General features: G+C 36.2%; 1 protein-coding gene across 1 annotated transcript in view; it reads left to right on the forward strand.

Moving 5' to 3' along the window:
* The window catches only part of LOC106895870 (E3 ubiquitin-protein ligase MYCBP2), a 150,439-nt gene that overhangs the window by 84,871 nt on the left and 38,033 nt on the right, over positions 1-27,535 (forward strand). The window contains exons 19-33 of the mRNA XM_014955519.1: positions 4,100-4,219; positions 4,672-4,753; positions 10,719-10,836; positions 12,858-13,062; positions 13,418-13,571; positions 15,938-16,110; positions 17,721-17,846; positions 17,950-18,077; positions 19,820-19,911; positions 20,954-21,088; positions 21,171-21,254; positions 22,593-22,689; positions 24,494-24,686; positions 25,310-25,584; positions 26,665-26,886. Coding sequence (XP_014811005.1) covers positions 4,100-4,219; positions 4,672-4,753; positions 10,719-10,836; positions 12,858-13,062; positions 13,418-13,571; positions 15,938-16,110; positions 17,721-17,846; positions 17,950-18,077; positions 19,820-19,911; positions 20,954-21,088; positions 21,171-21,254; positions 22,593-22,689; positions 24,494-24,686; positions 25,310-25,584; positions 26,665-26,886 — 2,204 coding nt within the window. The remainder of the gene's footprint in view (positions 1-4,099; positions 4,220-4,671; positions 4,754-10,718; positions 10,837-12,857; positions 13,063-13,417; positions 13,572-15,937; positions 16,111-17,720; positions 17,847-17,949; positions 18,078-19,819; positions 19,912-20,953; positions 21,089-21,170; positions 21,255-22,592; positions 22,690-24,493; positions 24,687-25,309; positions 25,585-26,664; positions 26,887-27,535) is intronic.

Below are 27,535 nucleotides of genomic sequence, written 5' to 3' on the forward strand. Positions count from 1 at the left end.
AATAGACATAAGTACAGTTTCAGGGCTTTCATTGAGATGTCTTTCAAAATACCGAGAGGGAGGCGGGGGGGGCAAACCAGGGAGAGCACACCGCCACACTGATATGCAGTATTTGGGTACTCAGTGCTAAACAGAACAAGGATTTGTTGGCAAATGATGTGGTATAAATTTTTATTCTAAGAATTTTTTGTGTATGGTCATATTGCATTAAAGTTTTTCCTCTGTGGGGAGAAGAAACATATTTAATATCTTCAGAAGTGCTTTTTCCTTCCTCCAAAGATGGTCAGTGAGAAATGAAATATCACCCTTCTTGCAGCTGAAGAATGTTTTTCCTCAGGTCTGAACCAAGGGCCTGAAATTCCATTCTGTAACAATGATGGGGTTTATTTTGCCAGCAGAACTCTCATTTATAGGTTATGACTTCACATGCTGTTTGGGACTGAACGAGCTTTTTCTTTGTTCCTGAAAAGCAGCACACTTTCTCTTGGCAATATCAGCCAAGAGAACTTCTGAGTGTGTTTCACAGAGTGAAAAATTTTCTTCAGGAGTTAAGGATTTTCTAATGAAAATGGAGTGGTGGGAGAGGGTTGGTTGGCTGTATTTCCACTTATCTTGCTTTCCATCCCCAAATGCATAAGATAACCAAGATGAAAACCCATCATTTTGAAGGTGTTCATGGAGCCCACCCCTCAGTGTTAATTGCAAGAAGCACTTTGGAGCTTTTCCTTGGTGCTTTCCTCTCTCTCAGAGAGATATAAAAGAGTCAAAGTTCCAGTTGAGAGGTAGTACAGTTGGGTAAGACTTGAAGTGCTAACTTGCTCTGTTTAGAAGGTTCCATTCATTTAACCAGAAGAGTCTATGCTACTGTATGTCTTTCTTTCTATGCTTCCTTTTTAGGAACAGTTGTTTTGATTTTTTTCTAATGGAATTAATATATACACAATTGTTTGAAGAGAAGGAGGTGTGTATCTCTATAGTTACAATTATTCCTTGAGACGTGCAAATAAGCTCTCTGCATCCAATTTTCGCTCGTGTATCTAAAAAAATTTTGACTCACTGAAAGGAAAGGGGATGACCCAGTTTATTTGCAGCCTTATCTTTAAGTGTAAGAGTTTGTAGAACTTGGTTCTTCTGATAAGTGCTGCTAGAAAAATGTGATACGCATTGGCCATGTAATGGAGTATACAGATAAACAGTATAGCCCAAAAGTATGCTCTAAAGGTAGTAGTGATATTCTGTTTAGTGATAATTTTAGTTGAAAGACCTTTTTTTCCTCATGAAGAAGAATAGCTGAACCTTACTTTTTTTAGTTACAAGGCTGCTTAGTGCATGTAAATTATTTTAAGTGTGCTTATCAAGTTCTGAAAATCCAGCTGATGGAAAACTCATGAGACAGTTACTAACCACTCAAAGAAGGCCGAGAGGAGTTCCATTTTCAGATTTCCATCCAGTTTGCAGATTTCACACTTAAGCAAAGGAAGATATATGTGGAAGTCACTGCTTCCATTCTTCCAGTCTTAAAGGCTTTGAGGAGTTAGCTTTGGAATTTGAAAATGCAAGCTCTTTTTCCTTTGACATAAATTTATTTTAAAGGAAAAGGAATTGCAAAATTTGTTTCATGTGAATGTACTTGTCTCTACATTTTGCACAAGAATATTTAGTGTCTCCTTAAGGGTGATACAGTGTTATGCTTTCATTTGCAAGTTTGGAAAAAATGGAATTATATCTAGAATCATCTTTTATTTATTATTTGTTTATTAGCAATTGTTGAAGCGCTTAAGAGTGATATGTTTTTCTTACAATGAGGCAGGAAATGCAGGTGTACCTCACCTGTACCAGGTGCCACTGGTGCATGTCCAGAATACAGCTTCTGCTACATTTTGTTAATATGACTGTGCATAAGTGACGTGGTTGCTGTGTGTTGTTTGTTTCATTGTAGAAAGTGCGTGCAGCCATGAGCCCATGAGCCATACTTATAGGACATTTGCATTCCTGGCAGATGACTGTTCAAGTTCATTTGCACAGTGGGAGAGCTTATATTTTTCGTTACAGTCATCAATGACTGAGGGAGGAGGGGAGACAGGGGCCACACAGAGACTTCCAGAACAATTAGCTTTTTTCTGCTTCTATCCCAAAAGCTTGTGTGAAAGAGGGAAGCGGTAAATAGGCTGCTTGCTGAATAAATATTTCTGGTGGCAATATTAGCCCTTAGAACCATCTCTTGCTTGCTTTTGCATGCAGATTTTAATGCAAAAGGAGGCATAAAAAGTTCAAAGACAGTGTATTTGAGAAATAGCTGAATTGTTAAATAAAATACTAGAAGCATATTATGGCAAAATTCTGGGTTTTCAGAGGGTTTTGTTGTTGTTAAATAGTGATTCTATCTCTTTGTGTTTGCTTTTGTTGTTAATACAAAAAGAAAAAAGCTGCAGAAAAAAGACCTTCAGAAACAATTTTTCTAATGTGCATACAGTCTGATAGTACACAACTGGTGCTGTTGGAAAAACCTCAAACATCCCGTGGCAATTCTTAGAGCTAGAGAATTCCTTCAGCGTGTCTCCATTTCACACATATCCAACATCTAGTGCAAGTGTAATTCTTTTTGATGAAGGGCACCCACATTTTCAAAAGGATTCTTTACCTATGCTATTAAACTTAATTATTCAAAAGCATTACTTAGTATTTATATTTCCCTTTACTGATGTAAACAACATGGATATTCATATGGTTTCTGTATTCAGTCGTGACTAGAAAAAAAGCTTTATTTCCAGCCAGTAAGATTTGCTAAAACTGGTTAGTAATAGAAGCACTGAAATGACTTTACTGTATGAGCAGTTTCCATGCAATAAAAAGGAAATAAAGCTTGATTGATATGTATAAAAACAGAATTATATTTTAAGTCTAAAAGATTTGTAAGTCTGTAAGTGTAAGTCAAGAATTCAGACTTCCACTAATGATCATTCAGAATAACATGTAGAAATTATAAATACAGATCTAAATTAACAAGACCTTGAATTCTTTGAGCAGAAATTGTTTCCCTCTGTCAATTTTGTTAATAAAGAAGTAATCTGTCAGAATTATCACGGAAAGAATATGGAATCTCCTTTGTGCAGTTATTTTTTGCGTAATATATTTTCTGTCATTTCTCTGTGCTAAGAGACAGTGTGACCGAAGTCATATATGAAATTTTACATTGTGAAAATGCACTTTCCTTAGAGCTTTTGTTGCCCTCTTTCTGCACAGGTGTAGGTGTTTGAATGGTGATGGGCATGTTGTCTTTTTCTCTGTCATGTTGATTTCTTGCTAACATTGTGAAACTGCCTTCCTTTGCGACACTGTGACCGTATAGTTTAATTATAGTGTAATTGTTAGATGCTGTAAACATTCTGATTTCTGGAGAAGATAGTGGCTTTCAATAAGTTAATAATACACTTGTTTGTCACTTCAGTGCTTTTATCTGATGCAAAAGCAGTTTGGCTTTAGGAACCAATAATGCCCTTCATATTTACTAAAAGAAATCACAGAAGCAATGTCTAAAAACATGTCTTAAATGGACAGGAAACAGATGTGCTAGTAGTGAGTATGTTGGCATTGTTAGAAATAAACTGCATAAGTAACTGCTAGTTATGTAAAACAAGGGCTATGTGGCCAAGTTGGAGTAAAATCTTTAATGAGTAGTAATTGGAAAAAAAAATAGGGCTACGCCTACTGAGTTTAACTAGAGTGCTTTCTATCTGTATCATAACGCTATTTTATTGAAGAATAAAAGTGGTAGTTATTAAGCAAAACTTCTGAAGTTGTTTGAATTGCCTGTTTTGCTGGTCATTTTTGTGTGCTCGTTGGAAGCTTCCCTTTTAGAGGATGTGGTATTTTCCAGTGCGTGACTTTTTGTAGTAGGTTGTTTAGAAGTAGAGTTTCTGTCATCTTTCACATCTGCTTTGATGCCACATTTTGAGCTGTCCTTCTTGCTGTTCTGTGAGTTCTTTCTCCTACCTTACAAATGGCTGGGTGGGGAGTTATTTACTGTTCTTGTTCTATTCGTTCTTCTAATACAAAGCTTTTAGAAGACATGAGATATAATGAAAAGTTTTGTTTATAGACGGAAGTGGAGAAAGAGGGGAGAAAGATGCCAGCAAAATCACAACCTATCCACCAGGGGCTGTCCGCTTTGACTGTGAACTGCGAGCTGTACAAGTCAGTTGTGGATTTCACCATTCAGGTAAAACCAAACTAATCAGTGTTAATTACAGCGTAGAATTTTTGTGGTGTTTTGGGGTTTTTTTTAACATCATCATATGTGTTTTCACTGCTTTGTGTTTAATTTTCAATAAGGATGCATTAAAAGGAGTGTTAAAGGTTGAAAAGATTGCAGTGTTATTTTATAGCCTACTACACTGTCCGACATTGGAAAAGGGTTATAAGTATCATATATTAAGTTATGTCAGAGTTTTGAAGAAATTCTTGAGGCATTCAAAAACATCTGTATGGCACAGCTTTAGCCATGCATAGAGATGTTAGCTGTGATGGGTTGTAGAATCTGGTGTAGATCTCCTGGTGTTTCAGTAGGGACCGTTAACTGTGCTGCTCAGAAAGGCTAACCAGCACTGGTGCAGGACCGTGTTAACATGTGTGTGTCAGAAAAATACTCTTCTTTTTTTGTTTGTTTTTCAGTGGTTTTGATGGAGAGTGGTGATGTTTACACGTTTGGGTATGGCCAGCACGGGCAACTTGGACACGGTGATGTTAATTCCAGGTGAGCTGGTAATTAATGGATGTGGTTGTGTATTGCTCTGCTGCTACGTAACAAGGGGCTACGTTTCTTTTTCTCTGTAGCTAACAAGTGTGAAAACTCCAAATGTTTATTGTCCAAATAAAGTTAATAAGCTCTTGTTCTGCACTTATTCCCCATAACCCTCTGGATACAGATAGAGTAACAGTACTGTTGTACTGTATAAGTAATTTGTTTAATACATGCAGACTTTTATGCATAGTTATTAACATAGCTTTGATAATTGAGTTTGAAATGCTGTCTCTTCAGTTCTCCCTACGTGTGAGAGAATGACATTGAAATCTCCTTAAGAGATCATTATTTCTGTAAAACACTACGCGTGCAATAATTCAAATAGTATTATGTTGTAAACCTAGATTAACCTGCTTCTGTTACACAATAGTTCAGTTATGATAAAATCTCATTTTTGTTTATTATTAATCTATGTAAGTCACTGAGCTTGGGTCTCAGCTGCATTTTGTAGACACCTATTTTAGATGTCGGCATGAAAGTGCTTTCTTTGTGGTCAATGAAAATAGAGAAGTCAACAGAGTGTGGAGAGCTATTTGACTAACCACTAACTTATGTGCTTTAGGTATGCTCAGTAGCTCTGTGAACTTTATGGCTTTGATCTTCATTGACTACAGTGAGAGCATAGATAATTAAATATAGGTGTCTTTATTGTGAAGTTCAGTCTAGCCCTTGGTGTTTCATCCTAAGTATCTTACCTACTCATAAAAGTAAAAAAAATTGGTGTCCTGCCATAAAAAGAAATGTTATAATGTGCTTTGGACATGTACGTATACCATAAAACACATAAGATGTGGGATTTTGAAGAGTAGGAATCATTGAGGCTTTGTGAATGTCCAGTAATTCCCAATATCCTTATATAAAAGACATATGGAGTGGAGCATCCATGACCTGTCTTCAGTTCTGTCATTTCTCTTGTAGCAGTGAGATGAAAATTACCATCTATCTCCCAATCTCTTTGGAGACTTCCAAGTCACTTCTTTTGTCACGTTTCTGAAGAAATCTTCATCTTCTTAAAACTTTCATTGGATTCACTAAACAGAAGGGGGAGAGGGAAGGAAGAAAGAAACTTTACTGGAAGTGTTGCTTTGTACTGACTGCTGTGCCTAATGATAGTCTCTAAAGTGTTATCCCTACTAAGTTTGCATTGGACTGGTGAATGCAGTCTGTGTTTCTGCCTGTGGTAGAGCCATATCACAGAGAAGTGCTCTTTTTTTCGTTCCTGGAAATTCTTGGGTACTTGTTTCAAGCTACAGCTGCTTTAGCTGGCATTTCAAGTCACTACTAAAATAAGGCCAGTTTCTGTCTCAAAGACTGAAGAGGTACAAATAGCATTGGCATTTGTACTGGTAACTTGTCTCCTATTTCCAACTGATGAAATCGCTTGGATTTCCTGAAGGCATTGGAGCTATCTGCTGAATCAGTCAGGATTTCAGGCAGTAAACCCCACGTCTGGTGCTTATTTAGACAGAAACTGGATGGAGACCAAATGTAGTTCCAAGTGAGATCTTAGAAGAGAACATGAAACGTCCTGTGCCAAAGGATAGTGTTTGACCAGGCCTAGAAGCTGAAGAGCTACCAGCGACTTGGCACTGACCTTTGTGTCATTCTACAACAAAACCTAGAGAGTGTCTGGCAAAAGCTTTGAAGAAATTTGGAGTATGTCCCATGCATGAGAACTGGCTGTAGTACTATATTGCTATTTAGCACCATCATTCAAATGATAATTTCCTCATTGATGTACTTCTTTTTCCAGCTTTAAGTAGAGATCTCTCCTCTGTCCTCACAGTAAGGGATTCAGAGAAGGAAACAGGGAATCCTTATGCAGAGTTCCACCTCAGTTGGGACGCAGTGGTGCTCAGATGGCCAGCTCCAGCCAGGTCAGTGGTATGTCAGTCATGCAGTGTGTCACATTGCCTGTATTGACCTCAGGAAGACCATCATCTTCTGAATCCAGGAACTGATAATTGACTGCGTTTCCGGGAGAGATAGAGAGGCAAGAATAAATAAAAAAAAGAAGTAATATTTAGGCAGCCTAGCTAGAATATCTAAATGTGGGGGCCCATGAAAACAAGAAGTGTCAGGGCAAGTGCAGGAACTCTCATTTTCATCTGAGAGCGCCATCTTCATTGTCAGATGAAGGAATGATGGAAGTTCCTGGGCAGTGATTGATGACTTACCCTTTCAGGGACTTCTGTCTTGCAATGTAAAGATTTAGTAGTGAGACTTTATTTTCAAAAGTCTTGAAAAAGCTTAACTATTTTAAATTCTGCGCGCCTGTCCAGACATGTCTTTCTCTTTAATTAAGGGGACTCTGGACTCCTCTATTAGAGTGTGCTAAACACCAAAGATTCCTCTTACTTCAGCAGGAGTGAGGTGTATTACATATCCTAGAAGGACTTTGGACAATTTTTTTTTCATGCACACGAAACAGCAGATGAACAGGACGATGTCATTCTCAATAAACCTGAGAACTGAAGTGGTGTGGAGGAACAAGCAATATGCACCAGGTGATACTATTTTCTCCAGCAGCGATGTCAGCCATTCACAGATGGAGCACTTAAAAATGCAAGTGATCTGATTCCTGGGAGGCCATTTTTTTCCATATTGGTATGCTGGAGCCATTAAACTAGTCTGCATAGGCTTTTTGTTGTAAAATCCACAGTGGCAGATGTTGATGAGCTATTCACTACATAAAGGGTTTGTCAGTCTCTGCTTATATTCTCCTCAAATTAGATGCTGGTGGATAGAAACTCAGTGGAAGCAAGAGATGCTTTGCTGTATCTAGTCTCGGTGAAAAATAGTATGTCTTGCATTCAGGTAAGCTTGCTGCTGGTGCTTCTCTCAAAAAGCTGGGACTTAAAACTCCAGGATCTTTCTGTTGTTGTTCAGAATTTGCCTGCATTTCTGATACAAACTGTGGACTCGAGCACTGCGTTAGCAAGCACGTGATCTGGAGCTCAAGGCTCAGAAGTGGAACAACTAAAGTAAAGACAACGCTGATACGATTTTTGCTTCCGAAGGTTCAACAATAATGGGGAAGAAAACTGAGCAGACAGTCCTTGGACAGCCAGCTATATTCTATTTCAAGACAAAACGTAGAGACTATATCTTATTAATATGTGTGGAGGAAAAAAAAAAAAAAGGTGTCCCATCCTCTTGCTTCGATAGGACAGTGTTTCTAGATGCATTGTCTGATTGTGTTACTTCCACCGATGCGGTGCAGGTCTTACTTACGTCTTTTCACCAAACTTCCAGCTACCTCCGAAACCCAAACCTCTCCATTTTCTTTTTAACTCCATACTGCCCGGCCCTGCCTGGCATTGACAGAAGTTGTTGCTGGTTTCCTTGTCACCCACTGCACGGCGACAGCCCGTGGGGAAGTGGAACGGTCAGCACCACGGTCAGCTGCCCCGGGTGGCTGGATGGGTACCATGGACAGCGACCGGTGGGACACTGAATGCAGGAGGCGTTTTCAAAGCCCAGGGCAGCTTCCAGGAAAGCTGTCCCCTTCAGCATGGAAGAGGGTTTCGGTGTGGACAGCCAAAATGTATTTGGACCTTCTGCAGGATCATGAGTTAGCCGACGCGTGTATATCTGCTCCTTTTTGTTCAGCAATCTTACATTTTCCCCAGGGATCTCAGGTTGCTTTCTGTATAGTTGAGGTTGGTCTTTTGCGATTGACCTGCGTCAAATTCCTGTGTCGTATCCAGAAGCCAAAGAATCTGTGAGTCTGACACTAATGTGTCCTTCAGCTGCCTCCCAGAAGAATACTACTTGCTTTTTCCCATTCAAATGGAGAAACCCTGCTTATCAGAATTTTGTCTGAAGAGTTTCTCAGACTCTTAAGTGTCTATGATGAGTTTTTCTGTGTGACTTTCAGAGTGTTTGGGAAATGCTCAATAGTCTCACAGGTTTTAAATTCCATTTACATCAGTCTAGCTAACTTACTGTATTTTTTCCAAATCTCTCCTCCTTTTATGAAGTGAAAACTATTTTTCTATAATTTTACTTTCTTTTTTAGAGATGTCATTAAATGTCTTAAGGTTTTTCCTGTTAAGTTCTTTAATTGAAACACTGTAGTTTGCCATTCCAAAAGCTGGATGATCTTAATAAAAGAGCTATTTAAGAGGATAACATATTATGTATTTCTACATCAGTTGCTTCTCCAGTTTTGCTCAGCTGCAAGGGAATATCATACGCAGCATTCAAATAACATTGCCGATAGATTCAGTAGGCAAAACAGGAATATAAGTAGTTCTGGTGATAATAGCTTAGCTTTTATGCATCAGAGAGATCAAACATTCACTTTCTTTTTTAAACATGCATAGGATTGATAATTCTGTGCCTGCAGCTATCATAATTTTGAGGGAAAGGAAAAAAAACTTTGGTAAAAAGAAATATTTTTATTAGCAATGCTTTTGGATTAGTTCTTAACTATGTTTTTAATTTCTGCTTCATGTAATGTTTCTTTGGTTTTAAAAATGTTTCATCATTGATGCTACTAAACTTCGCTCTATGTGTCTGTGTATAATCTTACTGATGTCCAAACCCATGTGCCTACCTGGGTTCCCCCTCCTTCAGGTCATCAACATGTCTTTGTGCTACATTCCTCTCTTCCACATTGCCATATGTTCACATCTTCACATCTACCCTTTTTCCCTTTCCCTACTGAGCACTTGATGCCTCTCCTTCCTCCTACTTTCTTGACTTCTGTTTTACCTCCAATTCAGCCAAAATCAGAACATGCAGATAACCCATCTTTTGGCACATCAGCTGCTAAAGCATAGCTAGGATGCTGTGGGCGGACACTTTTTTTTTTTTTTTTTAATTCCAGCATAAGACAACCTGTTCTTATTTTAGACTAACCTACTTTTGAAAGTGCATGTTTAAAATAAGGTTAAAATAGTGCTACTGTTCTCTGGGGTCAGCGTTTCACATTGAGTTATTTGGGAATATCTTGTTCTTCAAATTCAGTCTTTCTAAGTTCACAATAAATTTTAAGTCTGGGTAGACACTCATTATGGGATTCAAAGTCTGGTACAGTTCACGTAGGCTCCTCTTCACTTCGTTGAGATTGAGATAAAAATTCTAGTTTTAGTATCTCATGCTTATTTCTTTTTTCTGCTATTTCTGTTCTAAGTCATCACTTCAAGTTTTCTTTCTTTGCTTCTTGATTGTCCTATTAGGTTTTTTCCCTTCATTTTTACTGGAATGGAAAATTTATCTTCTTATATCTGACCATGTTTGGGAGGCACGTGGATTAGACTTTTTCAGATCTTTCTGGAAAATAGTTTGGGGAGGTTTGTTCTGTCTTGAGTCTGAGTTCGATTGCGAGCAGTTTTTTAATGACTTATTCTCCAGTAGAAAGCTGATGGAGCTGGGTAGACCTTCTCTTTTTTCTATAATTCCCTAGACAGTGATCTCAGGATGGCCGTATCAGTATTGCTTCTGGTAATTGTATTAGGTTAACAACCACATAAGGCTTTGCTGGCTTCATAATGCGAACAGGTTTTTTAGGTGCTTAACCAGTGTCCTAACAAGATATTTTTTTTTTGTTAACTGCTACAGTTCATTGCAATATTTTTGTATATGTACATATATACAGGCATGTATTTATTAGTGTAACTACAGTAATTATATGTTAAATTAGCTATTTTTATTCTGTACTAATTTATGAATTTAACTGAAGAGAGGGTACTTCAACTGGTTTCCTGTAACAAGAGGGCATAAAAATATCTGGTACAGTCTTTCAAATTTCTGTTCCTTTAATATTTAAGATGTTGCTCGATTCTGATTCTGTATAGCATGTGAACATAGAGAATATATTTCACAGTGACTGAAATCCTTACAGTACTAATGTATGTGTTAAATGTTACATAAACGTGTATTGATAGAAAATCACTTTGTTTTGCTATAGGGGATGTCCCACTTTGGTGCAAGCATTACCAGGTCCTAGTACACAAGTTACTGCTGGGAGCAACCATACAGCTATTCTCTTAATGGATGGCCAGGTTTTCACATTTGGAAGTTTCTCAGTAAGGAAATAATAATATTTACTTATGGGAATAAGCTATTAATTAATTTGTTGTTCAAAGGCCTTTCAAAACTGCTTATACTTGCTATGACAGAACTGCTCGTGACTTTTGCTTGTCTTTTGTGCCTGTTACGGTTAAAAATGTGGCCGCTAATATTGTTGTGGTTAGAAAAGCATGATGGTAGAAATTCTGGGTGATTTTTATATTTTAATGAAGGTGGTGGTTTCAAACTGGGTTATTTTACAAGGTGTACCAATTTGAGAAAACTCTTATTGTTGCAAACTCGGTTGCAAATAAGTGTCTCTTGCATATTCTATTATTTTTCTGTCTGCATTTGTTAGAAAAAATAAGTGTCCTGTTTTCTTTCATAGGAATGGTTGCAGAAGTTATGCTTAGAGTTGAGGAGATAGTATTGTTCAGTATAACACAGCATAACTCTGGTACTCTTCTTTCATATCCACGTGACATGTATTCTCCTATGTCTATGTGGAATCCATTCTTATATTCACAGAATAAGCACTTCAACATCGTTTAGTTTCATTCATCCTGACTTCAGGCTTTTGTGCCTCCTTGTCCTCCCCTCCCACTGCAATCTATCCAGAGTCATCTGCTGTTCGTGCTTTCCCACTAATGTTCTTTTGGCAAGAGCTAAGCTATAGATATTGAGCTATTTTTGTATGCTTTTAAAACTATGTACTGCCAAAGATAACAGAAGAGAAATTGCACCTTTTGAAATCTGTCTTTTTACAATAAAAAAAGAAAAAAAGTTGAAGACTGAAATTTTAGAAGTGGAAAATTGTATTTTGAATTAAGTATGCCACAAGATGGCTCTTTGATTAGGTAACATTTTGTTGTTTTTCAGACTTTTAGTAAGAGCTTTGGTGTCCCATGTTTTTATCAAAAGTGACTTGGACACATAAAAGTTTAAGCTTTGGGGACCTGCAGTGAAACTTAGCTACTGAAAAACCAAATTCACCCTCAGAAATAGGATTTTACAGCCTGTCTGTTGACTGAGAGTTTTTTCTTTTTCCAGAAGAAAAAAATAAATTTAGACTGTGTTTAAACCACCTGTTCTAAGTGTCTAGTTTTAATATTGTAATACTTGAAACTTTGTTGAAAGCTTCATAAAGTCAAGATAAGCTCAAAAGCAAGCATAGCTCTTGAAAATGTCTTGACTAAGTTTACTTACAGTGTCAGGTAGAAAGAGAGATGAGTAACATGCCGGGCAGAAGATATTTGCTGCACATGCGTGTTTCTTCTCCCTTACCATTCTAAATAAAAAGTTAGCTTGACTTCATTAGCCTGCAATGAATTTCCTTTGCCTCGGTGAGGGAGATGGAGTCTGAGCAGGTTTATTGCAGTTCTTACGACATACTTCGGTACAGTATAAGAACTGTTGGTCCATCTCACAGTAACTAGTTGTATGTAGGAGATGAGGCCCTAGATCTCCAGGTCAGGATGTTAATGAGCATATGCAGAGGTGCTTGCTTAGACACTTTATGCTCATTTTAGCTCAAATTTGATGTCCTAATTGATTTCTAGGTACTTATAAGAGGTATTTGGTGTGTAAGACTTACAGTTCATATTATTTTAGAATTGAGTGGAATTTGGACTGTCTGAATCTGAATGTACTTTTTTTTTTTTTCCCCTATTAACTCATTCCTTGTTTAGCGCTGAAGTTATTCAGATACTAGGTACTGAAGGAGAATAAGACTTCTATACTTGATCCTGAAGATGGAAAGGAAGGTTATCCATACTGGAGAGTTTGAGTTGCATTAAAAAAAAAAAGTTACACTCAAAAATTTAACTGAATATGGAGGAGAACATCTGTCAGTAACTTGTTCCTTTTATTTAAAGATGTAATGCTTCACTTGCAGTAACAATTGCTTTTTGAAAGTAATTTTGTGGCAAGCTCTCTCTTCCATACTACTAATGTTGTATGCTGAAGCTACTGAAGTAATTTGTTTGTCTTTGAGACTTACTGTTACTGTTATTTACTAATTCTTGCATTCTCCCTATAGAAAGGTCAACTTGGTAGACCAATTCTGGATATGCCCTACTGGAATGCAAAACCAGCACCTATGCCTAATATAGGCTCTAAATATGGACGCAAAGCAACATGGATTGGAGCGAGTGGAGACCAGACCTTTCTCCGGATCGATGAAGCTCTCATTAATTCTCATGTGCTTGCTACATCAGAGATATTTGCAAGCAGGCATATAATAGGCAAGACCTCTTCTATAATATTTTAAATGCTTATAGAAGTATTGGAGAAAATACAGTTTCAGTCGTGCAAACAATAGAGGATCAACAAGTCAAAAACATGAATAGGGGGAATTAAAATATTTTTACTTTCTAGTTATACTGCACGTGGTGATCCTAGCTCCTTTAGAAATTAATTTTATCAAAAGAAAGAATGTAAAAGTCTAAGCTTTTCTTGCACTTAAATCTTACACTGCTACAGCAAAAAATAAACTGTAGTATCTGTTCTTCCCTACTACATTAATGCTTCATGCATAAAAAATGCCATGTAATGAGTGGAGTCTTCATGTTTTTCTGGTCTTTTTGCTCTTTGATTTAGGTTTGGTACCAGCTTCAATATCAGAACCTCCTCCTTTTAAATGTCTTCTGATAAACAAAGTAGATGGCAGTTGCAAAACATTCAATGATTCTGAACAGGAAGACCTTCAAGGTTCTGGTGTGTGTCTGGATCCTGTCTATGATGTTATTTGGAGGCAAGTGTGGATTATAGCTATTAAGGTCATAGTATAGAAACCTTTTTAAAATATTTTGGGAGGCTGGAGATTTGATTATGCTCATTTCCCTAGTAAATAAAAGACAACTTTTAGTCTTCCATGTATCTTTTCTCACAGTTTTTAGAAGATTTGGTCAAGTAAGCCCAAAACAAACATCTTCTCTTGGCCTTTTTTTTTTTTTTTTAATTCCTTTTTGGTTTTGCATTATTCTCATTTGTCTCATGATGTTCAGGGGAGTCAAATCTATTCTACTTGTTTACTCTTTTTATTCTTCCCTTGCTTTTCTCCATCTACTTAACACTTCACAGAATAATTTTCTTGCCATACCCAGCTTCCACAGTCTCATGTTTTATATCTTCATCCCTCTCTCACGTATTAGTGGTTACGATTTAAATAGGAGAAGGGGTGGAGAAATAGTATTCTTTTCAGTTCTGACATTTTGGGAGGTCAAAGTAAAAACACTTAAATGGCATAGACATTCAAATTATGATTGTATTTATTTCACAGTCTTCAGGGTGGTTGCTTTCAGTGGAGTCTTTGGGCAGGCATAGATCATAAGCCCTTGTTCCAAGACAGAATCATAACATCCAATTCTTCTGTAATGATTTAAAAGCTATGTCAACCAGGATCTGGGAGAGAAATTTAAACTGTCACCTTGAGTGTAAGTGATGGATGATGTTTAAACTCTTTGAAGACTTAGGCAAAATGAGAACAATCACTTACTGTTAAAGCAGGGAACCAGCTAGCCTGAACTCCTCTGGAAAAGACAGTATCACGTAGGATCATATTGTTAAAAGGTCATTATGTCCATAGGCTACTTGCATCCTACTTCGGATGCCTTCATCCAAAATGGAGATTCAAGAACTTAAAGCCACTTAGCAAACATGGATGCTTCTATGTTAGGCATGTTCCTTTATGACATCTGGGTAGCATCTGTAGCACCTGTAGCACCCACATCCCTTAAAGCTCTCAGTCATGATATCATCAGCATGATTAAACACACTGAAAGACTCAATTTATGAAAAATGCAGTTATCAATAGCCATGGGAAAGCAGCAAGTTTCAGGGAGGAAAAAGTGATGACACTCAACTTTACCACCGTAAAATGGTTATTCACCTTGAGTCACATGTTAAAGATATTCTGGGTAAACATGGGTTGAGGTGTTCTATTGTCTTGCAGAATTTTGGGGACTTTAGAATTAAATCTAGAGCTTAAATACTTTAACCGAAGAATGGATTCTTAGAGTCTGCACAAATTTATTTCTTTGTTGGATCCCATTCTTGCTTAATGGAAAATATTAAAACAGTCTAGAGCAGAGACATGTTAATGAATATGCCAATTAGTAGTGAAGTATTTGGTATATTAATTACTATTCCTGGGCATTTTTACTCATGCCTATTTATATGAAGGCGGGGGAGTTTATCTGTACAGAGACAGCATTCTTGAATACATGGATTTTAAATATTTTCTTCATAGTTTTGTGACTTTTTCAGGTAGTAGTGAAATTCAAGAGGTTAAACTAATTTTGTGGGTGTATAAACTTGCACATTGCTAACTCATTGAAATCCTGAATACATATTACGTCCTATAATATTTTTAGTTAAAAGTATTTATTTCTCCGTTAGTTAGCCCACCTTAGCTCCACTTGGATTTTTAGAACAGTTGTACCAAGTGAAAGTTCCTTTTGTGCTTATTCGGAACACTCCCATAGGTCTGCTGTTTCTTCCTTTTACATAGTAATATCAAAGACTTCATTTTTTTCATTTTCTTTTTCTCCATGTTAATCTGTACTATAGAAAGTCTTTGTATTCCCTTGTTTATGCTGCCCTTTTCTATAATCCCTTAAAAACTCATGAGGTGATGTTATCCATTTAAAAAAGACCAAACAAAATATGTTGGATTTCTCAAGATCTTTTTACTCTTATTTGAAGGTGAGTAACCCTTTTACTTTCAGTTGGCATCTTTATCATTTTCGAGCACATCTGCTATTGTATCTAGTACTTGCTAGTTACTTCATGCTTCTTAATAGATGGTATTGTTTTAATATTTATTAGCTTTGAAAAGTGTCTTAACGTTTTCTGAAATTTGTAAACCCGTAATATGGCTGTTTGACTTGAAGTACAATAAGAATGTTTTTGTGGCTTTCCATTTGCTAGTGCATTAAACTAGTAAAGTTTATATGTATTTGGTGTAATGATGTTCAGTTTTAAGAGTTTGTACTAGTAGATCTACATTTTTCATAAAATAGCTTATAAAATTTAGTTATCAGTTAGATTTTTGTATTTTTTAGTAGGTGAAAGGTTTATATATATTATTTTTTTTTACTCTGTTTTGTCTTGCTCTAGGTTTCGACCAAATGCCAGGGAACTGTGGAGTTACAATGCAGTAGTTGCTGATTCCAGACTTCCCTCAGCTCCAGACATGCAATCCCGGTGTAGTATTTTGAGTCCAGAACTTGCTTTACCAACAGGTTCCAAAGCTCTGACCACCAGATCTCATGCAGCTTTGCACATTCTAGGTATACATTTATAGTTGATGAGTCAGGAGCTTATATGAAATAAAGAAACATTACTTAATGCATAAATGAATTGTAATCTAACAGCTTTCTGACTTTGAGTTAAAATTTTACTTTGTAGTCTTTTGCTGTTACTCTTAATTAACACTTATGGTCTGCCTGATATGCATTAATTTTAATCAAAATAGTTACCTTCTGCTGTCTTAATGATGCTAGAGGATTTTAGAGTTCTGAAGGAACCTGCTACTAGAGGTCAGCGTAATAAAGTAAAAGACTTTTCTAGGTGATCTTTTTGGACAGTTTGCAGAATAAAGTTAGTAGTGTCAAGTTAACCTGAAGTCTCCAAAAGACGGGGGAAAAAAAAGTGCTCTTAAATATGCTATTTTTATTTTAGAGTAAATGCAATGTCTAAAATCAGAATTCAACTCTTTGCAGTTTTGTATAGAGGGATGCTAAAAGTGATAGGATTTTATTTTGTAGTGTAAAAAGCCTACCAAACCAAAAAATAATCCCACTGTGTTTATGTATAAACTGGCCATATGCAACATATGCAATGCTTCAGGGCACAGCTTTGGAAGTTATTTTGGCTCATTGCTCACTGATTGTGAGGAGTGTTCAGTCCATTGTCCTGCTCCCTTCAATGTGTGTTAGAGAAATTTTAACTTGAACAGTACTTTTTCTGTGTCTGAGTCAGAGTAAGGCATGTTAGGTACTCAAGTACTGGAACTTGCTACTAGAGGTCAGCATAATAAAGTAAAGACTTTCCTAGGTGGTCTTTTTGGACAGTTTGCAGAGTAAAGTTAGCACTGTTAAGTTAACCTGGAGTCTCCAAAAGGCAGGGGGGGGAAAAAATGTGCTCTTAAATAAGCTATTTTTATTTTAGAGTAAATGCTATATCTAATATAAGGATTCAGCTCTTTGCAGTTTTGTATAGAGGGATGCTAAAAGTGATATGATTTTATTTTGTAGTCTAAAAAGCCTACCAAACCAAAAAATAATCCCACTGTGTTTATGTATAAACTGGCCACATGCAACGTACGCAATGCTTCAGGGCACAGCTTTGGAAGTTATTTTGGCTCATTGCTCACTGATTGTGAGGAGTGTTCAGTCCATTGTCCTGCTCCCTTCAATGTGTGTTAGAGAAATTTTAACTTGAACAGTACTTTTTCTGTGTCTGAGTCAGCGTAAGGCATGTTAGGTACTCAAGTACATGAAACAAAATGCCTTTTTTGAAGGCTCTCAAATCTGTCCATAATTCACTGCTACTTCAACTATTTTTTGATAATATGTGAAATGTAAAAAGGAAAAAAAAAATGTTGCTGGCAATTTATTTACCATTGGAAAAGTTGCAAAGCCAATTTAATCACATTTCTTGGTCATTATGGAAATTAAATAAATTAAATTAAATGGATCTTCAGTAGTGAACCCTGAGATTCTACAGCAGTGTCCCCTGACCAAATCAAAACTATAATGATATTTGGTAGTGTATGTGTGGTTTAGGGTCAAAACAGTTAGGTTGCTTTGATCTTTTTAACTGGTATTTATTTCCATTTAACTGATTATAAGCAGCAGTAAGAAATTTTGAGTTGTTTTTTGGTTTTGCTTTCTTTTAGGTTGTCTTGATACTTTGGCTGCTATGCAGGACTTAAAAATGGGTGTAGCAAATACAGAAGAGGAGACCCAAGCAGTAATGAAAGTTTATTCTAAAGAAGACTATAGCATTGTTAACAGATTTGAAAGTATGTACACAGTAAAATTTTATAGCGCAAGCTAATCAGGCTTATGGAATGAAAGACTAAAATAGATTAACTGTATTTTTATTGTTTTGGTTTTTTTCTGTAGGTCATGGAGGAGGCTGGGGTTATTCAGCCCACTCAGTAGAAGCTATCCGTTTCTGTGCCGATACAGATATTTTGTTAGGTGGTCTCGGTCTTTTTGGAGGTAGGGGTGAATACACTGCTAAAATAAAGGTAAGGTTTGTTTGGTTTTGTTTTAAACAATATTAGAACTGTAAACTAGAACTAAAATCAGAACTGGAGAAATGCCACCTAAAACCATGATTAATTTTAGTTCTTGATGGATGAGTGGTAAAAGCATTAGTAATAGAACTAGAAGAAGGCTTCTCACTATGAAGTAATGACCCTTATGCAGGTAACGTGGGTGGAGTAGAGATCTGAGAATTACTATTCTTAATGGTCAACAATTGGCCCATTCTTACCTTCACTAAACACTATGCCGTCTTACTGGTGTCTTGAGCAAATATGGTAGTGGGTCAAATGGTTCTGTGATCTATTTACACAAAGCTCAGAGGTCCACCTGCAATAAATTGGTCTTTTTGAACTTAGAGTCACATCCTGTGTCAGGATACATGAGGAGCTGTTTCTTAAAAACGGAGAGTGCTTATCAGTAGCTGGAATTCCTTAGGTACCAGCTGGGCCGTTGCTTCCCATGGTCCCTGCCTCTTCTTTCTCAGACAGACTCTCTGGACAGCTTCTCAGCTGGGATTCTTCAACTGAAAGGGAATGGCACCAAGCATACTTCACTCTGCTTTGTGCCAAACGTGAGGGTGATTAGGGCTGGAGAAAATTAAATAAATAAACGAACTGGCTTTGGATAGAAAAGCTCCCATAAACACCCAGTGTGATAACAGAGCTCTGGTCTCTGATAAGTAGCTCCTGTTCCTGCATTTAATAAGGATTTCAGAAACTCCCAGAAAGACTTTGTAAAGGCAGGATCTAGTATCTGTCTGAGGTTTATATTACATGTATACATTCAGAATATATTATTGTTGTAATTTGTCATTTAGTGAGTTATCGAGTTTTCTTTTACTTTTTTTCAGATTACTAGGTATTAAGGGGTGTTTCAGGGAAATGGAGGCAGTAAAATGTGCATAATTTGGACAGGAGATCCAAAATAAGTAGTTGTGCTTTATTCTAGTTTAACACAATGACTGAGAATTGCAAATGATTAAGGAAAGCTAAGAAACTTAAAAAAATAAAATCACGCCAAAAAAACCAACATGGCTAACATTTAAATATTAAAAGGTAGTAACCATATGAAAGTACTTTAGTATTATTTTTCCAATTTGTTTCTGGTTGTCTAGAATTAGCTTATAGCCAAGATAAGATTTGCCAGTCCTACCACAGATAAACTGTGTATTAACTAGGTATTTGCAAGAGCAGTCATAGACATGTATTGTGGTCCTCTTCCAAACTCATCAAGCTGTAGAAATGATTTTTGACCCAAGTTCTTTTGAAAAAGATACCATCTTTTGTCCTAGTCACCAACTGTTTAGGACAGTATTGACTAGCTCTGCTAAAACAGTCAAGGTGTCCCTTTCCAGAGGAGCTGAGTGTATCTTCTGTGGATTTCAACCTATGATGGAAAGCCTGCGCTTTCGCCCAACTTTGCCTCTTTTAGATGCTCTGTATCTGATTTGCCTGCAGGATTTAGGGAGTTTCTCCACTTTAAAATATATCTGGCCGTAAAGCTGGGAGATCAGTGTCAATTGCTATTTCTTAACAATTAATGATATTACCAGATCCTGACTTCCAGGTGGGAATTTGCCTGTCAGTGATAGTAACTCGTAATTACTTTTGGGAAGGGAAAAGAATAGTAGTGGATAGTTTCCAGAATGCCAGGCATGAAGAAGTGGTAATATGAGGTTTTTAACACCTCAGTTGTATTTTTACCTTTTTTCTTATTCCACCAGTTGTTTGAATTGGGTCCAGATGGAGGAGACCATGAGACTGATGGAGACCTTCTTGCTGAAACAGATGTCTTAGCGTATGATTGTGCTGCTAGGTAAGATATTTTCCTTGCTTACTTCTGCCTACTTCTTGGTCTTTGTTTTTACTTTATTCATACACATTTAAAAATCACTTTAAATGCCAACAGAGATTATCTACATCGTTAGAAGTTTGTAACAAGTGATGTAAAACTTACACTTAAACAAAGTGTGTTGGGTAAAGTGGTAAAACACCAAATACCTCACCAAGCCATTATGGTACTAAATTAAAAGAATGAAAAATCATCTTACGCTTGCTCTTGTATAAATCAAAGTCAAATCCCATATTCCTGTGTTGCAGCAGCTCTTTTGAATACTTCTATCAAAGGGATGCTGTCAAGCCCAAATGGGCATTTGCATTGAACAACTCCAGCATTAAACTTACTGCAATAAGAAATCATCATAATCAAAAGAGGGGTTATTGTACTCATCCGTTGTACAGCTCATTAGAATACAAGAAGTTATTGCTTGAAAGATTTTGTGCATATTGATAGGGTTAACCATGTTTTAACTGCTTTGTTGTTCCCTGTTATGAAAAAATTCAACATTCAGGTAATCCATGACGGCTTTTTGTAGGTTTAATTCTTAGATATCAATACCCCTAAATATATATTTCTTAAACATTCATGTGTAATTTCTAAGAATGTATGAATAGGCTCTTGTCATTTACAAAAAACCCCTGAAATTTAATTGAAAGAACATAATGAATACTTCAATACTTTACTTGCAGTAATTATATATGAAGTGTAATTGGGTTTGTGTGTGTTAATTTAACTTAATCTCTGCTTACTCTATTTGGCGTTTGATATCTGATTGTTTCAAAATGCAAGTTCAGGATAGACTTAGGCTTTTGTAGGTCCTTCTGAATTAATATTTTTTTAATTATGACAATATTTTTCAATGAAATATTTTAAAAGTTTGACTACAAATAGATACTTGAGTTTAATAACTTAATTCCATTAATTTTCAATTTTCTTTTATAAGCAGGGTGTAATTTGTTAAAAGAATAATCTAAAAACTAATTCACATATCTCCTTTTAAATATTTTACTTCTCTCAGAGAAAAGTACGCAATGATGTTTGATGAACCAGTACTTCTACAAGCTGGCTGGTGGTATGTTGCCTGGGCAAGAGTGTCAGGACCTAGCAGTGATTGTGGATCTCATGGACAGGCCTCCATTACTACAGATGATGGGTACGTTTTTTGTCTATATCTTTTAGTGCAAAAGAAGAAGTCTAATATTACTTGATTAGTAATTGGATTATTTCTCTTTCAGGGTTGTATTTCAGTTTAAAAGCTCCAAGAAATCAAATAATGGTACAGATGTTAATGCAGGTCAGATCCCACAGTTACTATACAGGTAATACTTCGACCTCTATTTATAGCCATTTATTTACATGTTTTTTAAACAGAAGCCCTGTTAAAGTAAGAATATGTTCCATGAAATTATTGTTGTATCAAGCTAAGGAAATCAGTATCTGAAAGTTTTCCCTAAAACTTAGTGTCTTTGGTAAGTAATAAATCCGTTATACCAACATTTATTTCTTTGCAATTTTTCTCACAGTCATTCATCTGAGAATTTAATTTAGTTTTATGGAGCCTCATGATTTCACCTAACGTCCTTCAGTTTTTTGCTAGTTGGGAAGTATTCTATTTATTAGGCCTCAGTTTAGGAGCAGTATAGTATCAAACGGATTATTTTAATGAAAACAAACAAATAACAAGTTGTGCTTTACAGTAAGTTACCATAAATTTGTTATTCCCATGATAAATGTTATGTAACCATGTTTTAACAAGAAAGAACTCTTTCACTGTATTGCAAATAGATTTTGCAGATTTCCTCGGATACATACAAGACATAATTTTTATATTTTATGTATATTTATATCTTTTTCCCCTTGCCCCCACGTTGATTTGGTGTTGCTTTTTGTTTGTTGTGCAGATGTCTATTTTTGTCAAAGTTAGGTTGATGGTTGGACAAGATGATCTTTAAGGTCCCTTCCAACCTAGAAGATTCTGTGATTCTGAAACTGGGAATTTCTTCATACCACTTCCCTTGCAATGTCCTTTCTAAGCATGTCTTTTTCAGGTTCCCTTACCAGAACAGCTCACTTTTGCTGGAAAGCTTTCTGTCCATAGACCCCTATCTCTCCAGAGAAAGTTTTCTTTTTGAGCAATGCACATAAAGTCCTGGCATATCCTATTAATTGTTTGGGTGGTTTCTATGGGGGCATGGCTGTTGCCAAAGACAAACAAGCCTTGGGGCTTCTGAAGGAAGGATATGGCTGAAGAGCCATGAGTAGCACAAAATGAAAGGTGCTGCAGTAACAGGTGCTGCCTGTTTTTTTTACCTCCACATATATTTTACCTCCACAAAACTAGTGTTCTTTAAGACATTTCTAGTCTTATAAATGTAATCTGAACAAATATAGCAAATACTTGTAATAATCTCATATGTCATTAAATCTCAACTTTATTATTGATTGTCAAATCTTGCCAGTTGAACAGAATTCAAGATACTTGATTACTGGTTTAGCAGGATTAGGAACTGGAGGAAGTTGTGCTGAAATTGAACATTATTTACATAATTGCCCTCCACTTTTCTTCCACTTCTGTTCGACTTGAACAGTACAAACAGTAAAAACTGCTAAAAGTAAAAAGTGTAGTTTTCATGTCAGTTCTTATATTGTTCTTCCAGGTTGCCAACAAGTGATGGCAGTGCATCCAAAGGAAAGCAGCAAACCAGTGAACCTGTACATATTTTAAAGAGATCTTTTGCCAGAACTGTCTCAGTGGTGAGTATTACCAGGAATCTTCTGTGTTTTCTGCAAGTTCATTCATACTTACGAAACTGAAAGACATACATGTGGAAAGAACTAAGGATTTTTTTTCTGTCTACTTTATCAAGCAGAAGTTAGGTACATTGATCCATAGAACATTGTATTTTTTTACTTTTTCTGAAGATTTCAGATGGAAGCTTAAATATAAGCTAAGCTTGATATTAACCTGAGCAAGAGAGCCTAGAAATATACTTTTTACAAGGTTGACCTACTTAATCTTGGGGTTTTTTTGGAGGGGGTATGGGGTTGAGTTCATACTAGCTGTATTCAATATACAAGCCTTACTCCATACTGAGAAATTTATATTAGCAGGATTTTTAGATTTTTGAGGGAGCTTTACTATATGCTGTTTTCAGTTGCTTTTAAATTACTGTGATTAATTAGTCACTGGTGACATTCATCTTCCTCTTGGATACATTCCAGTATACAGTGACAATCAGATAGCATTTAATTGAACTTTGATAAGCTGAGGTAAGGAATATTAATAGGCTCAGAGAACTGCAACTATTAATAGAAGGTAGTCTGCAATTCTTGACATACAATGAGCTTAGTCAAATTTTGAGGAATACTGCATTAAATTGAAATGCAATCTTATCATGCAGGATAAGCCTATAATTCAGTCTTCATGTTTTTGAAGTACAGTCCCTCCCCATCTGTTACAAGCAATGATTAGTTTATTTTCAGTTCCATTCCGGTTTATATTTTATACTGTATTACTATCAGTATTCTCAACTGATAGTTACATTAAAGTTATTGCATCCATGGGGACACTTACAGTCTCAAGCAGCTTGCTTCCTTTCATTTAGGTATTCTCCATTTCTCCAGTATTCTCTAATGATCAGGTTAATCTCCTCTTCAGGCTTCTTCTAGGAATGTATTGTCTACACAATTTGCGTTTTTAGTAATCACATTATTGATATATTAATAGCTACTCTTAATATGTGTTGCTTAAAAATATTTGCATTAAGCTTTGAACTCCTATGGCCTTTAATACCTCACATTGTATCCTCCCTCGACGTTCTCTTACTGCTGCTCTCCCTCACTAGAGATGTGAATTAGGTTAAGAGGAGAGTATTTGCTTTCTGGAGCATTAAGCAGCATTAATCAGCTTGATTGTTGCAGCTTGATGGTATTCAATACTAAATATTTGTAGTTTGCCTTCTGAGGTACAACTTTATGAAACTGTCAACCATATTTAATAACAGTAGAGACAAATTTTTAGACAAGGAAATCTTTTTAAATCCTCAACTTTGTTGTGGACTATGACGTGCTTCTATTCACCTTTCAACAGAAAGTGTGAATGTGATATTGTTCCCATACATCTGCAGATCATAACTGTTTAAAAACAAAGCAGAGACAGCCCTGATAAGTCTTTAAGGTTATTGCAAGAATATATTATGTTAAAAGTAGGTATTACACAATTTGTATGCAGACAAAATAAAATTTACTGAAGAACCTGTGTTACAGGTGAACACAAACAGTTGTGAGTTCTTAAATTACTGAGAGACTTCCAAACACATTATAAATTGCTTTTAGCATGGTGTTACAGTGAAATGTTTCCTACATTCTCAGTGCTCTTTTTAATTCTCATGCAAATAGGATTTGTGTGTCCTGTGGTAGATGTGTATAGACATAAATATGTTTTCACAATAACCATGGATATAGGTGCTATTTGCCTTTTCATTTTACACTGCTAAAAGTTCACTTTTTGTTTTTAACACAAAATCGTATTTTCTGTCTCCTTCATACCCTGCAATAGGAATGCTTTGAATCTTTATTGAGCATTCTTCACTGGAGCTGGACAACACTGGTACTGGGAGTTGAAGAACTTCGTGGCCTTAAAGGATTCCAGTACACTGCTACTCTTCTGGATTTAGAAAGGTTGCGTTTTGTGGGCACTTGCTGCCTGAGGTTGCTGAGGGTCTACACCTGTGAAATATATCCAATATCAGGTATTCTTCTTAATTCATTTGCTTTATTTTTATTGGTAAGTAATCTACAAGACATTCAAAATTTGATCTAAATATTCATATAGGGTATGCTGTAAGATGAAATTGCTTATATGTATGATTTTATTGGAGCGATTAAGAAACTCCTTGTCAGAAATACAGTATTTGCAGTTATTTGCATAACCTAATGTCCAGCACTGCATGTTTACACTGTAACTTGTGTGTATTTTAAAGTTAATTTCTTGTTTGGCTTTACAGTTTAGTTCTTTTGGACTATTTGTATCTTCTTTTTTCCCCATTCTGTACCTAGTAGCTGCTTTGGTGCTGAGCACAATTTAAATTTGAAAGACAAGTATCTGTTTTTCATGCCTGTAGTTTAACAATGCTCATATTTAAAAGGCAGCATATATTACGAAAGCACAGAAAATTGGAAGTTTCTGGTGTTTAGGTTTCTTCAGTGTAATTTAACAGACTTCCGTGTTTTCCTTTTGAAATTATTTCTATGAATGTAGATTCATCAATGTTGCTAAATTCTAGTTGTTTTATTTGTATGTAAAATGTCTATTTTAATATGAAAATGTCTCATTTATTGTACATTTAATGCACCTCTTTTTGTAACCTTGTAGCTACAGCGAAGGCAGTTGTAGAAGAAACCAGCAAACTAGCGGATTGCATTGGGAAAACTAGGACCTTGCTGAGAAAAATTTTATCGGAAGGAGTTGATCATTGCATGGTGAAGTTGGACAACGATCCACAAGGATACCTCAGTCAGCCTCTCAGTCTTCTAGAAGCTGTTCTTCAGGAATGCCATAATACTTTCACAGCTTGCTTTCATTCATTTTATCCAACACCGGCTCTCCAGTGGGCTTGTCTCTGTGACTTGTTGAATTGTTTGGACCAGGTACATTAAAATGGCATGAGTAAATATTACAACTTAGCTTGCCCTTTTGCTCAAAGAGAAGCCAAGCAGTATTTAAAAACCTCTAAACCTTTTTTGTGTTTATTCTGGTTTGCAACTTGAATTCTGCTGTGGATTTGGTTTTTTACTAATTGGGTTTTGGTTGTTAGGAGGTTTTTTTGTTTGTTTTTGTTTTTAAAAAAAATGTGTCTAAGTTCAACAAGATCCTAGGAACTTCCTTTTGGTTTTTTACTAATTGCGTTTTGGTTGTTAGGAGTTTTTTTTGTTTGTTTTTGTTTTAAAAAAAAATGTCTAAGTTCAACAAGATCCTAGGAACTTCTGTCTCCCTTACCAGTAAGAATCTCTCTGTGACAGTGAAGAAAATTTGTGGTGCTGGTAACTGTCAGCACCTGCTTTTCCAGCGTTGAAGCCATGCCTTATATGTGATTACTCTTGCTGCGCTTTGCTTAGGGAGCATACATGTGGCATTTTTTATACTCATCACTAATACTTGAGTAATTTCTCATTATTAAATGTTACAACAGTGCTCTGAACCAGCAAAGTACATGAGAGACTGGCAGCGTTGTTCTATTAATCAAGAGCTTTCTTCTAAGTATCTTACTTATTGTGAACGAGCATCCCACATTAAACACTGTAGTTGCTTGCTTGCATTGATTGCAGTGAAATGTAAACAATTTGCTTCTTTGCATGAAAATTCATTTAGCATATAAAAATTCAAGGAATGATAATAGTTCTTTAATATATTATTCTCATTGAATTGTTTGATTAATTATAAGTACTTTGTCTTCAAAGGGTGCTATTATTTCAAAAGTACTTTTAAATGGGTTTATTATTTTCAAATATGTCAACCGATGAATTTTAATTACTCCAATTTGAAAGATCTAAATGGAAGCTCAAGAGAGAAGATAATGTAAAATTCACAGGAAAGCTAACAGTATATGATATCCTTTCTTTATTTTTATAATCACTGTAAAACTGGAAAGTTCCTTTCAAAAGTAGTTTCTCCTTCACCTACTTTGAATGCAGTGGTGCCGTTCTGTTAATTTCTTCTTATGTTTTTAGGACATCCAGGAAGCAAACTTCAAAACCTCCAGTAGCCGGCTTCTTGCTGCTGTGATGTCTGCTCTCTGCCACACTTCAGTAAAGCTGACCTCTATCTTTCCCATTGCTTATGATGGAGAGGCGTTGCTGCGGTCCATGGTCAAACAAGTCAGCACTGAGAATGACTCTGCTCTGGCCCATCGTTTTCCTCTTTTGGTTGCACACATGGAAAAACTTAGCCAGGTTAGGATATATTCCAAAAATTTAACAACCTGCTTTACTTTGTAACAAAAACCGTTCATGTAAGTTGAAGTTTTAGCTTTATAAGGATGTAGCTGAATATGCCTGAGTGTTTTCTTTCTAAAATGCTTGTTTCAGAAACCTATCATTTTATCCAATTTTCATCATCGTTCAGTCTGAAATATTCCAATTATTTTTTCTTTGGAGAATGTCTGAGCAAAAACTATTCTTATTTATTTTGGAACATTAGAAAAGCAGAAATATAGTTTAGAGTTTTCTTCTGCTGCATGGTGTTTTCTGCAACAGTTTTTCAGCTTTTCATGTGATCACAAGAATGAACATGTGGAGAGATTCAGTTTTTTGAGGAAGAGTCAACACAGCTTCGCTAATAGATAGTCATGTCTCTAAACTGCTTGCTGACTAAAGGACTCAGCACCAGGTGGACAAGGGTAGCCCAGTTCATATAGTTTTACCAAAGGTTATTGAACGATTTCCTAATCAAGGGCTCTCAAATGCTGTATTTTTGCAGTTCTGTTATTCCAGAGTAGCTTTACAGGAATGAAAAGGGTAAAGATGATAGTCAAAGATATGGGACTACTAAGTAGTATACTTCACTTTAGAAGACAAGAGGGGTAAGATGTTATGAAATTAT

Source organism: Calidris pugnax, unplaced genomic scaffold, assembly GCF_001431845.1.
Source record: "Calidris pugnax isolate Ruff unplaced genomic scaffold, ASM143184v1 scaffold153, whole genome shotgun sequence".
Taxonomy (NCBI): domain Eukaryota; kingdom Metazoa; phylum Chordata; class Aves; order Charadriiformes; family Scolopacidae; genus Calidris; species Calidris pugnax.